General features: G+C 39.5%; 1 protein-coding gene across 9 annotated transcripts in view; it reads right to left on the bottom strand.

Annotated features, from left to right (window-relative positions):
* HSF2BP (heat shock transcription factor 2 binding protein) overlaps positions 1-13,861 on the bottom strand; it is a 107,916-nt gene that overhangs the window by 75,042 nt on the left and 19,013 nt on the right. For all 9 annotated transcript variants that reach the window (XM_070597343.1, XM_070597339.1, XM_070597335.1 and 6 more), the window contains 2 exons: positions 7,280-7,429; positions 5,346-5,478 (listed from right to left, as the gene is read on the bottom strand). In XM_070597343.1, coding sequence (XP_070453444.1) covers positions 5,346-5,478; positions 7,280-7,429 — 283 coding nt within the window. The remainder of the gene's footprint in view (positions 1-5,345; positions 5,479-7,279; positions 7,430-13,861) is intronic.

Here is a 13,861-nt window from a genome sequence, read left to right on the forward strand (position 1 = left end):
AAGAAGAAAGCTGAGAAAGGGGCAAAGGTGTGGAGACTAAACAACATGCTAGTGAACCACCAATGGATAACTGAAGAAATGAAAGGAGAAATCAAAAAATATCTGGAGACAAATTAAAATGAAGACATACCATACCAACTCATATGGGATGCAGCAAAAGCCGTATTAAGAGGGAAATTCGGGGTCAGCCCTGTGGCCAAGAGGTTAAGTTCACGTGCTCCACTTCAGTGGCCCAGGGTTTCACCAGTTCGGATGCCAGGTGCAGATGTGGCACCACTCATCAAGCCACACCATAGCAGCGTCCCATATAGCACCACCAGAGGCACTCACAACTAAAATATACAACTATGTACTGGGGGCTTTGGGGAGAAGAAAAGAAAAAGAATAAGATTGGCAACAGTTGTTACCTCAAGTGCCAATCCTTAAAAAAAAAAAGAGGGGAATTCATTGCAATACAGGCTCACTTTAACAAACAAGAAAAATCCCAAATAAGCAATCTCAAACTATACCTGACTAAATTAGAAAAAGAAGAACAAAGCCCAAAGTCAACAGAAGGAGAGAAATAATAAAAATCAGAGCAGAAATAAATGCTATTGAAACAAAAAAGGCAGTAGAAAGGATCAATGAAACAAAGAGCTGGTTCTCTGAGAAAATAAACAAAATTAACAAACCCGTAGCCACACTTACAAAGAAAAGAAGAGAGAAAGCTCAGATAAATAAAATTAGAGGGTCCGGCCCCATGGCCGAGTGGTTAAGTTCACATGCTCAGCTGCGGTGGCACAAGGTTTCACTGGTTCGGATCCTGGGCACGGACATGGTACCACTCGTCAGGCCATGCTGAGGCAGTGTCCCACATGCCACAACTAGAGGGACCTGCAACTAAGATATACAACTATGTACCAGGGGGATTTGGGGAGATAAAAAAAAAATTAGAAATGAAAGAGGAGAAACAACAATGGATACCAGAGAAAGACAACGGATTCTAAGAGAATACTATGAAACACTATATGTCAACAAATGGACAATGTACAGGAAATGGATAAATTCTTAGACTCTTACAACCTCCCAAAGCTGAATCAAGAAGAGATAGACAATCTGAAAAAACCAATCACAAGTAAAGAGCCTGAAACAGTAATGAAAAGCATTCTAAAAAATAAAAGCCCAGAACCAGATGGCTTCCCTGGAGAATTCTACCAAACTTTCAGAGAGGATTTAATACCTATCCTTCTCAAGATACTCCAGAAACTTTGGGAAGATGGAACACTTCGTAACACATTCTATGAGGTCAACATCATTCTGATACCAAAGCCTGATGAGGATGACACAAAAAGGAAAACCACAGGCCGCTACCGCTGATGAACACAGATGGAAAAATCCTCAACAAAATACTGGCAACTTGAATTTGGCAATACGTCAAAACAATCATATATCATGATCAAGTGGGATTTATACTAGGGACACAGGGATGGTTCAACATCCGCAAATCAATCAGTGATACACCACATCAACAAAATGAGGAATAAAAACCACATGATCATCTCAATAGATGCAGACAAAGCATTTGACAAGATCCAACAACGATTTATGAGAAAAACTCTTAACAAAATGGGGATAGAAGGAAGTTACCTCAACATAATAAAGGCCATATAGGACAAACCCACAGCCAACATCATACTCAATGGGCAAAAACTGAGCGCCATCCCCCTGAGAACAGGAACGAGACAAGGGTGCCCACTATCACCACTCTTATTCAACATAGTATGGAAGTTTTGACCACAGCAATTAGGCAAGAGAAAGGAATAAAAGGAATCCAAATAGGGAGTGAAGAAGTGAAACTCACGCTGTTTGCAGATGACACAATCTTGTTTACAGAAAACCCTAAAGAATCCATCAGAAAACTATCAGAAATAATTAACAACTACAGTAAAGTTGCAGGGTACAAAATCACCTTACAAAAGTCAGTTGCATTTCTACACTCTAATAACGAACTTACAGAAAGAGAACTCAAGAATACAATTCCATTTGCAATCACAACAAAAAGAATAAAATATATAGGAATAAATTTAACCAAGGAGGTGAAGGACTTATACAATGAGAACTATAAGACCTTACTGAAAGAAACAGATGATGACACAAAGAGATGGCAAGAGATTCCATGCACATGGATTGGAAGAATAAACATAAAATGTGCATACTACTCAAAGCAATCTACAGATTCAATGCAATCCCAATCAGAACCCCAACAACATTCTTCACAGAAATAGAACAAAGTATCCTAAAATTCACATGGAGCAACCAAAAACCCCAAATTGCTAAAGCAATCCTGAGAAAAAAGAACAAAGCTAGAGGCATCATAATCCCTGACTTCAAAACGTACTACAAATCCATAGTGATCAAAACAGCATGGCACTGGTACAAAAACAGGCACACAGATCAATGGAACAGAAGTGAAAGCCCAGAAATAAAACCGCACATCTATGGACAGCTAATCTTCGACAAAGGAGCTGAGAACATACAATGGAGAAAAGACAGTCTCTTCAATAAATGGTGTTGGGAAAACTGGACAGCCACCTGCAAAAGAATGAAAGTAGACCATTATCTCACATCATACACAAAAATAAACTCAAAATAGATCAAAGACCTGAAGATAAGTCCTGAAACCCTAAAACTCCTGGAAGATAATATAGGTAGAATACTCTTTGACATGGAACTTAAAAGGATCTTTTCAAATACCATGTCTTCTCAGCTTTTCGTTTCACAAGGGAAATAAAAGAAAAAGTAAACAAGTGGGACTTCATTAGACTAAAGAGCTTCTGGAAGGCAAAAGAAACTAGGATCAAAACAAAGAGACAACCCACCAACTGGGAGAAAATATTTGCAAATCATATATCCGACAAGGAGCTAATCTCCATAATATATAAAGAACTCACACAACTCAACAACAAAAAAACAAACAGCTCGATCAAAACATGGGCAGAGGATGTGAGCAGACATTTTTCCAAACAAGATACACAGACGGCCAATAAGCACATGAAAAGATGTTCAACATCACTAATCCTCAGGGAAATGCAAATCAAAACTACACTAAGATACCACCTTACATCTGTTAAAATGGCTATAATCACTCAGACTAAAAATAACAAATGTTGGAGAGGATGTGGAGAAAAGGGAACTCTCATACACTGCTGGTAGGAATGCAAACTGGTGCAGCCACTACCGAAAACAGCATGGAGATTCCTCAAAAAACTAAAAATAGGACTACCATATGACCCAACTATCCCACTACTGGGTATCTACCCAAACAACTTGAAATCAACAATCAAAAGTAACATATGTAGCCCTACGTTCATTGCAGCACCATTCACAATAGCCAAGACATGGAAACAATCCAAGTGCCCGTCAACTGATGATTGGATAAAGAAGATGTGGTGTATATATACAATGGAATACTACTCAGCCACAAAAAAAGACAAAATCATCCCATTTGCAACAATGTGGATGGACCTGGAGGGAATTATGCCAAGCGAAAAAGCCAGACTGAGAAAGACAAACACCAGATGATGTCACTCATATGTGGAATATGAACAAACACATGGACAAAAAAAACATTTTGGTGGTTACCAGGGGAAGGGGGTGGGGGATGGGCACAGGGGGTGAAGGGGAGCACTTATGCGGTGACAGTCAAGGAATAATGTACAAACGAAATTTCACAATGATGTAAACTATTATGAACTCAATAAAAAATTTTAAAAAAAAAAGAAAGAGGTGATGAGGACGATGGGGGGAGTCTTGGGGGAAGTAATGGAACTGTTCTTAATCTGAGTGGTTACATGACTATACGCATTTGTCAAAACTCATAGAACTGTAAAAAGGTGAGAAAAAAAACCGTAATGGGTGAGTTTACTGTATGTAAATTTAAAATAAGAATCCTTGTTTCAGAAGGCAGAAGATCTGTTTGACAGCTAACCCAAGGTCTCTGCTATACTGCCTACTCCTCATAGAACAGAGTCTTGGTATGTGAGATGCATAAGCCCCGAGATGTCTGCAAAGCAGCACTTTAATAAAACACCACCATAGTATGTAATCTTTCCAGTAAAGTTCATCAGCGTGTAAGTGAAAAACGTAAGTGCCACTTTCCAAGTCTTGGTGAGAGTTCCTATGTGAGCTACTCCAAGCAGGGAAACACAAAGGTAAGCTGAGCCTGTATGCTGGGCAACAGGCCGGTTCACCCACTGGCCAACTGCCTCCCCGCTACACACCAGCCAGCAACTCAGGCAGTTCAAATTCACAACCCAGCAGAACGACAAATCACATATGTCACAGACCTTTGGGGTCACCTGCAAATAGCAGAAAATCTAATCATCAAATTTGCAGACTTCTGTTAAAAAAAAAAAGACCTTAAAACACTTGTAAACGGTAGAGCAAAGCAAGCCTCCTCTCGCTGCAGGCGCTATGATGGAAGCACATAATGCCGTGCTGGGGTTGATTAAAGCGCTGGCTAAATGAGGGCCGCTGTAGAGACCCTCTGAGTCTCAACACCTACCCCAGAAGTATCATCAACTTTTAAGGGATCATGAAGAAACTGTCTACACAGGATCTATTTCATTAGGATTGCAGTAGAGGAAGGATAATGCCATGACAAAATTTCCTTTCTCTTTAATAGCAGAGCCTTGCCCTAAGGGTGGCATAGGACACAGCAGAGATGAAAGAGCAATGTAAAAAATAAGCCATAGCAATATACTGAACTATTTCACTGACTTCAGAACAAAGAGACTTAACACTCACTAGTACAGACCACCCCCTACTACGCTAGGCTATCAGTTATCATTTAACCATTTGGCTTTATCCTCGACAGTAGTTTTGCCATAGAATTCTATCATAACTCTATCTATAATCTTTGGGAGAAATTTACTAAAGAGACAATTGAGGTTTTTGGAATTCTTTAACTGTTGTACCAAAACAACAGCAAGGGCTTAGCTTAAGCTCAACTTAGGGCCTTTACTCAAGCTAGACATTAATAAAATGATGATGATTCCAAATAACAAGGAGCTAAACTTACAGTTGTGTTTTGACTTCTGTTGGGGTACAGAACTGAAGAGAACATGCACCTCACCCTGGTTCCTAAGATCAATCGTTCTTACGGATGGTTACCAGAGTTGCCTGCGGTGATGGTCCACAATACACCCCTGGTACCTATCCCTGCGCTACTGAGTCAGATTTCCAGGGTAAGAATCACACAAGATTTGAAAACGTTCCTGACAGATTTATGCACACACACCCCTGACTGGAGTCACCGCTCTAGAACACCCTTCCAACAGTCACTACGTTTGAAAAGAATTACTCACTTGTTACGATTCCGGCCAGAGCAAAAACAAACTGGTTTTCGTCAGAATCAAGCTCCTTGACATCCCCGTCCAGTGACTTCACAAAACTCTCCATTGTTTGACCAGTGATGCTGAAAAACTTCAAAGCTTTATCCTGAAAGTTTGGAAAGGAAAATACCAGACTCTTTCACAGATACCAGCATGAAAATGTTTTAAAAGTGCACAACACAGAAGACACACTCTGGTTTTAACTACAGTAACAATATTTTCAAGTCTATTCTTTCATTAAAGATTCAATCGAAAAGATCAGAAAAAAGAAGTTTGAGGTATGCAGAAGACTGAAGACTGATGATGGAAAGAGTAAAATAAATAAATATATATATATATAGGAAACAGCTCAGATTTACACAATGATGGAAGTACTGGGATGAATTCATCCAAAAATATACTAGAAATATACTAGGAAAATATGTTCTCTGTTCTAGGCATGAAACCAGAGGTTTTCAAACCTTTGGCAGAACTGCTTTTCAAATAAGATCTGAACTGAAATCTCAACATGTAGAAGAGATAAAGACAGTGAACAGGCTCATCTGGCAGTTTAAATCTTCATTATGTGGCAAACAGTACTTCCGAGTTTGCAGAACCTTTGAAGCCCTTCCTTGGGGGTGCTAGGATTCTAAGGAGTAATTTTAAAACCAATGCATTTACAAATGGCACAAGGGAACTTCGTGGGGTGATATAAATGTTCTAAGACTGGATTGTGGTGACGATTACACAACTCTGGAAATTAGCTAAAAACCACTAAATTGTACACTTGCAAAAGGATGAATTTTCTGGTATATAAATTATACCTCAATAAGTTCAATAAATTTTAAAATGTATTTAATCTCTCCACCTAAAGTCACACAGTTTTTATTTCTGTAAGTGATAAGTGATTTATTATTGGCCTCTCACAAAACATCCTCCTCTTGACTTCTACTCCCATTCATGACCACAGCATTCTCCCAGAGGCAACCCACCATCCTCCTCCTCAGTTCCTCTCGCTCTCAGCTGTTGAGTCTGCCCTGTCACGACACTTGCCTCAATCACCATGGCTCTCCTCCCTTCCCATCCCCGCTATCATATCAGGGGCCTGCTGAACTCACTCCAGCCTGAGCCACTGGGATGGCCTTCCAATGAGTCTTCCTGTCTAGTCTCCATACCCACAACCCCACCTTCTACCTATCCTCTCTGTCAGGTTCATCTCTGCACAATTGTTCTCTTGTCCTATCACTCTTTTACTCAAAAATCCTTCAGGAATCCATCATCAACCTGACATTTAAGGTCATCCAAAATCACATTCCATCCTACCTTTTATGCCTTATTTCCCCGACTTTCCCACTTGACCCTTCACACTGTGTCAGCTGACCCACACGCTGTGCCTAAAACCAACCTGGGACTTCGCGCTCTCTGCCTTTGATTACACTGTTTCCCTCCTCTTGAGCCACCTTCCTCCTTTTCTGCCACTGCCACCCATACAAGTTAATCAAGGCTCATTTCAGATCTCTCTTCCTCGGTGAAATTCCATCATGTGCATGTGTGTGCACTATTAATGTACGTATGTTAAATAACATAACATTCAATAAATTAAATATTACATTACCCACGGAATTAACATAGGCAAAGCACTCTAAACTTTGTTAAATACATGTAAATGTCAAGTAATAAGACTGAAGTGGTATCATCTCCACAAACACCACACAGACTCCAGGAGAGAAGGGATCTTATTTCATTCACTTCACATACTCCCAGAGTACCGGGTTACAATGGACCCTACACAGTTGGTGTTCCAAAACCAGTGACGAAGGAACAAAAGAAATGGACTTAGCCTGTAAGCACCCTCATAGCTGCGCTGGACTCTCTCAGTCACATAGCGCTAATCAACAATACCCAGACAGCCCACTGGTCGTACTCACCCCTCCTAGAATGGCTTTGACAACCTCCTCGCTACTGGAGACACCCCACAAAAGAGTACAGGCTGCTGCTCCCATCTCCGTACAATACTCTGCCTGCTGCAGGAGCTGCTGCTTCGCTTCATTCAGCTGCTGTCGAAGAACCAGTTTCTCCTGAAATCAAAACAAAATAAAATCAGAAAAATGAATAGCATTCAACCTTGAAATATCTCTATTGTGTTTCCTCTTTCAAAGATATTTCTTGAAGAAATGCATGCAGAATTATAGAAAACAGTTGGTAAATGAAAACCAGTCCCCAGAAAGCCATAATCCATATTTTTTAAAAAACTTCAGAGGCAAAAATAACACTCTTAGAAAAGAACACACTACTGCATTAGAGTTTATAAATGCCACCAAAGACTTGAATTCGTCTTCTTTAAGTAAAATGAAAACATGAGGCATCTCAGGTCCCAAGTGGCTCTACCCAAGACCGGCACCAACTGGGACACCTGAACAGAGTACCAACCTGACAGTAGTCCACACAGAGCAACATCTCTAAGAAAGGAGCTGCCCCCTCCACTGTAAAAACACCACATGACACAGCTAAGACCAGGTAGGAAAGATGGGAGCAGAGGCAGGAGAGCAGTATGAAGGCAGGGCCTCCCAGGCGTGCCCTGGCACAGCAAGCTAAGCGCCCGTGTCAGGAGAAGAGGGAGGCCAGGAAAGACTTCTCACCCGCCCCCCACCAGCGGCTTCTGAAGAAACGTAGCAGGCAAGTGTCAGCCAGGGCTCTTAACAAGTGAACTGTCCTCCCGATGTCCCCTCTGAGCACACAAGCACTCCTACAGGCACACCTTCAGGTGAGTCTTGGGTGATGTGGGGCTTCCTGCCCTCCCCAACCACCACCTCCAGTTTCACTATTCCTTACTACCTGACATTCCCTTAAAAGATGAGAGCATTTCCTCACTTCATGAAACTCAAAAATATAAACACCAAGCTAAATGCATTTATACCAAAGTCTAATTGGCTCAACAGTCCACAAAGTTGAGTATATTAGACGTTTTAGGCTTTTCTTTTAGAGAGGTGAGTGCAGGACAATTAGAGTAGAGGGGCTTTTTGCCTAGGGGAAGAAAGGGAGCAGTGGGCCACAAGTCAAAGTCTGTTCACTTCATAACTTGGCCTAAGGTGGCCAGTCACATCTACCTGGGGATGACGCATTTGAGATTTAAAGCTTCATACATGTTCACATATATTCACACAATTTACGAGAAAAAATGGTCACTGAGCCTACGACACATGCTAACACTGCTTTATGTGACTTATAAACTCTGGGTTTTTAACATCTGACTTCATCATAACAATAGTCTAGATTCCTAGATTCGATCTTCAGGCGTCTGTAGCTGAACCCACTCAAGTTGGGGTGACGTATGCAAAAGCTCTATCACAGCACGTCCTTTCAGAATTCCAGCTTTTCTCACAGGTGAAGCAGCCTGCATTCCAATTAGTCTGGTTACGGTGGTTCTTCTGCAAGATCACACAAGAACTGCTGAGAAGGACAGTGTTCACTAGGGTCACATTTGGTGGTTGTAAGCAGATATGCCCAACAAGGGCTGCACAGATAGTACAATAACACCAAGAGAAACTCAAAGAAAATAATTCCACTCAGAAAAACATCAAAATAAGAAAATACTTAAGAAAAAATTTAAGAAAGTAGTTCAAGACCTGTACAGTAAAAACTATAACACATTATGAGGAAAATTAAAAGAAGAGCTAAACAAATGGAAAGATATACCACGTTCACGGACTGGAAGACTCGATATTGGTAAGATGGTAATTCTCCCCAAACTGATATACAGATTGAACACAATCACTATCAAAATTTTAGCAGGCTTTTTTGTACAAATTCATAATCTGATTCTAAAGTTCACATGGAAATGCCAAAAAAATGTTTGAAAAAGAAATACAATGTGAGAGGACTGACATTACCTGATTTCAAAAACAGAGAGTTAGGTCAAGATGGCAGCATAGATGGACTCTGAACTCACCTCCTCCAAGGGACACAAAAAATTTACAAGTACTCTTGGAACAATTACCCCTGAGAGAGAACTGAAAACTGGATAAAAAGAACCCCCCACAAGAAGGGACACTGTTGACAGAGGTGGAAAAGGCAGAAACTCCTTTCTGGGGAGAAAAAAAGCTACCTTCTAGCCCGCCAGGAGCAATCCTAAGGAACAAATCTTTCCCTGAAGGAAATACAACACTGGAAATGAAAACTTCACTAGAGGGACTCAAAAGCAGAGTAGATGATACAGAAGAATGGATCAGCGAGTTGGAAGAACGACTAGAGGAAATCACCCAAGCTGAACAGACAGAAGAAAAAAGAATTAAAAAGAACGAGGACAGTCAAAGAGACTTCTGGGACAACATCAAGCGCACTAACACCCATATTATAGGTGTCCAAGAAGGAGAAGAGAAAGAGAAAGGGACAGAGAAATAAAGCTGAAAACTTTCCTAAGGAATGAAACAGACATCCAGGTATAGAAAACACAGAGAGCACCAAGCAAGATAAACCCAAAGAGGCCTACACCAAAACACATCATAATTAAAATGTCAAGAATTAAAGATAAAGAGAGAATCCTAAAAGCCACAAGAGAAAGGCAACAAATGACATACAAAGGAAACCCCATAAGGCTACCAGCTGACTTCTCAGCAGAAACCTTACAGGCTAGAATGGAGCGGCATGATATATTTAAAGTGCTGAAAGGAAAAAACTTACAGCCAAGAATACTTTACCTAGCAAGGTTATCATTCAGGATGGAAAGAGAGATAAAGAGTTTCCCAGGCAAGCAAAAACTAAAGGAGTTTATCACCAAGAAACTAGCCTTACAAGAAATGCTAAAGGGAGTTATTTAAGTGGAAAAGAGAAGACCACAAATAGGAATAAGAAAACTATCAAAAAAAATACAATCACTGGTAAAGGTAAATATACAGTAAAGGTAGCAGATCAACCACCTATGAAGCTAATATGAAGGTCAAAAGACAAAAGTACTAAAATTACCTATTTCCATCATAAAAGGGTAACAGATACACACACACACAAAGAAGAGGTTAGAGGGGACGGCCCTATGCTGTAGTGGTTGAGTCCAGCGTGCTCCACTTTGGCAGCCCAGGTTTGCGGGTTCAGATCCCGGGTGCAGACCTACACCACCTGGCAAGCCATGCTGTGGCAGCATCCCACACACAAAATGGAGGAAGAGTGGCATAGATGTTAGCTCAGGGCTAATCTCCCTCAAGCAGAAAAAAAAAAAGAGAGGAAGACTGGCAACAGATGTTAGCTTAAAACAAATCTTACTCACCAAAAAAAGAAAAAAAAGAGGTTAAATATGATATCAAAAACACAAAATGTAGGAGAAGCGGAGTAAAAGAGTAGAGCTTTTAGCAAGAGGTCAAACTAAAGAGACCAACTTAATACAGATCGAGATATACGTAGGTTATTATATATGGACCTCACAGTAATCACAAACCAGAAACCTATTATAAACACACAAAAAATTAAGAGAAAGGAACCCAAACATAATACTAAAGAAAGCCATCAAACCACAAGGGAAGAGAGCAAGAGAAGAAGAAAGGAATAGGGGAAACTACTAAAACACCCAGAAAAAAAGTAACAAAATGGCAATAAGTACATACTTATCAACAGCTACTTTAAATGTCAATGGACTAAATGCTCCAATCAAAAGGCAGAGGGTGGTTAATTGGATAAAAAAACAAGACCCATATATATGCTGCATACAAGAGACACACTTCAGACCTAAAGTCACTCACAAACTGAAAGTGAAAGATGGAAAAAGATATTCCATGCAAATGGCAAAGAAAAGAAAGCAGGGGTAGCAATACTTATATCAGACAAAATAGACTTTAAAACAAAAACTGTAACACGAGACAAAGAAGGGCACTACATAATGACAAAGGGAACCATCCAACAAGAGGCTACAACCCTTGTAATTATCTACGCACCCAACATAGGAACTCCTAAATATAAAAAGCAATTATTAACAGACAAAAAAAGGAGAAACAGAAACACAATAAGAGTAGGGGAGTTTTACACTCCACTTACACCAATAGATAGATCATCCAAACAGAAGATCAATAAGGAAACACTGGCCTTAAATGACACCGATGGACTTAGCTGATATATACAGAACATTCCATCCAAAAACCGCAGAATACACATTCTTTTCAAATGCACACTGAACATTCTCCAGGATAGATCACATGTTAGGCCACAAAACAATAAATTTAAGAAGATCGAAATAATACGAAGCATCTTTTTGGACCACAATGATATGAAACTAGAGATCAACTACAGCAAGAAAATCAGAAGAGCCACAAATACGTGGAGATTAAACAAAATTCTACTGAACAACGACTGGGTCAACGAAAAAATCAAAGGAGAAATCAAAAAATACCTGGGACAAGTAAAAATGAAAATATGACATGCCAAAATCTATGGGATACAGCAAAAGCAGTTCTAAGAGGGAAGTTTACAACAATACAGGTCTACCTCAACAAACAAGAAAAATCTCAAATAATCTAACAGTGCACCTAAAGGAACTGGGAAAAGAAGAACAAATAAAGCCCAAAATCAGTAGAAGGAAGGAAATAATAAAAATCAGAGCAGAAATAAATGAAATAGAGACTAAAAAAACAACAGAAAAAATCAATGAAACTAAGAAATAGTTCTTTAAAAAGATAAACAAAATTGACAAACCGTTAACCAGGCTCACTAAGAAAAAAAGAGAGAAGGCTCAAATAAATGAAATCGGAAAGGAAAGAGGAGAAATTACAGTGGACACTTCAGAAATACAAAAGATTATATGTTATATTGGAAATAATCTAAATGTCCATCAAGTGATGACCATCCAATGGAATATTATTCAACAATAAAAAGAACAAACAATTGACGTATGCTAATATTAATGAACTTCCAAAACACTACACCAGGCACAAAAGACTACATATTATATGATTCCACTTCTACAAAAGATTCAGAGAAGGCAAATCTATAGAGACAGAAAGGAGACGAGGGGTTGCCTGGGCCGGGCAGGAAAGCAAGCACTAACGACAAACTGATATGTGATAGAAATGTTCTAAAAATTGGGCAAAATCCAGCACTTACTCATGCTAAAAATTCTCAGCAAACTAGGAATAGGGGAAACTTCCTCAACTTGATAAAAACCATCTACAAAAAACCTACAACTAAAATCATATTTATGTTTATAATAGGGGAGGCTATGCATGAGTGGGGGCAAGGAGTATAGGGGAAATCTCTGTACATTCCACTCAATTTTTCTGTGAACCTAAAACTTCTCTTAAAGAAAAAGCCTATTTTTTAAAAATCATACTTAACGGTGGAGGACTCAGTGCTTTCCCCCAAGATGAGCAGCAAGGTAATAATGTCCACTCTCACCACTCTCCTTCGTCCATAATGCTGCAAGTTCCAGACAGTGCAATAAGGCAAGACAAAGAAATAAAAGGCATATCAAGCAGAAGGAAGAAACAGAACTGTCCCTATTTACAAATGATACAATTGTCTATATAAAAATATCTCAAGGAATCTACAAAAAAGTCCTAGAACTCATAAATGAGTTCAGCCAGGTCACAAGATACAAGATCAACACACAAAAAGCAATTGCATTTCTAAATATTAACAACAAAAAAGCAGAAACCAAAATTAAAAGTACACCACCATTTTCAATCGCTCCAAGGAAAATGAAATACTTGGGTAAAAATCTAACAAAACTTGTAAGATGGATACATTGAAAATTACAAACTGCTGACGAAAGAAATTAAAGATAGCCTAAATAAATGAAAAGACATACTTTGTTTATGGATTGAAAGACTCAACATAAGAAACATATTAATTCCCCCCAAACTGATCTGCAGATGTAACACAATTCCCATAAAAATCCAAGCAAGAATTTTTGTAGACATAGATGAGATTATAAAATTTATATGAAAAAGTAAAGGACCTGTTCAGACAGCTTTGAGGAAGAAGAACTAAATGGGAAGAAGCCCTTTACCCAGAGCCCAGGCTTCCCACACAGCCACAGGAGTAAGACAGAGAGCACCGGTGGGAGAACCATCAGCGGACCAGAGCACAGAGCCCAGAGAGACCGAGGCAAAGACGCCCAGCTGACTACTGACAAACAGGCAAAAGCAAGCCAGGCGACGAAAGATGGTCTTGTCAACAAATGGTGCTGCAGCAACTGGACAACCATAGGCCAAAAGAGAAAAAATCAACCTAAGTTCACACCTTATACGAACAATAACTCAAAATGGATCACGAACTTAAACATAAAATATAAAACTGTCAGGAAAAACAACAGAAGAAGCTCTTAGGACCCAGGGCGAGGTGAAAAGTTCTTAGACATAACAGAAAAAGTACGATCCAGGAAAGGAGAAATCAACGAATTGGACTTCATCCCAATTTAAAACTTTTGCTCTTCCAAAAGGTCCTATGAAAAAGACGAAAAGACAAGCTACAGACTGGAAGAAAATATCTGTAAACCACATATCAAATAAAGGACTTTTATCTAGACTATA

Source organism: Equus przewalskii, chromosome 27 (assembly GCF_037783145.1).
Source record: "Equus przewalskii isolate Varuska chromosome 27, EquPr2, whole genome shotgun sequence".
Lineage (NCBI taxonomy): Eukaryota > Metazoa > Chordata > Mammalia > Perissodactyla > Equidae > Equus > Equus przewalskii.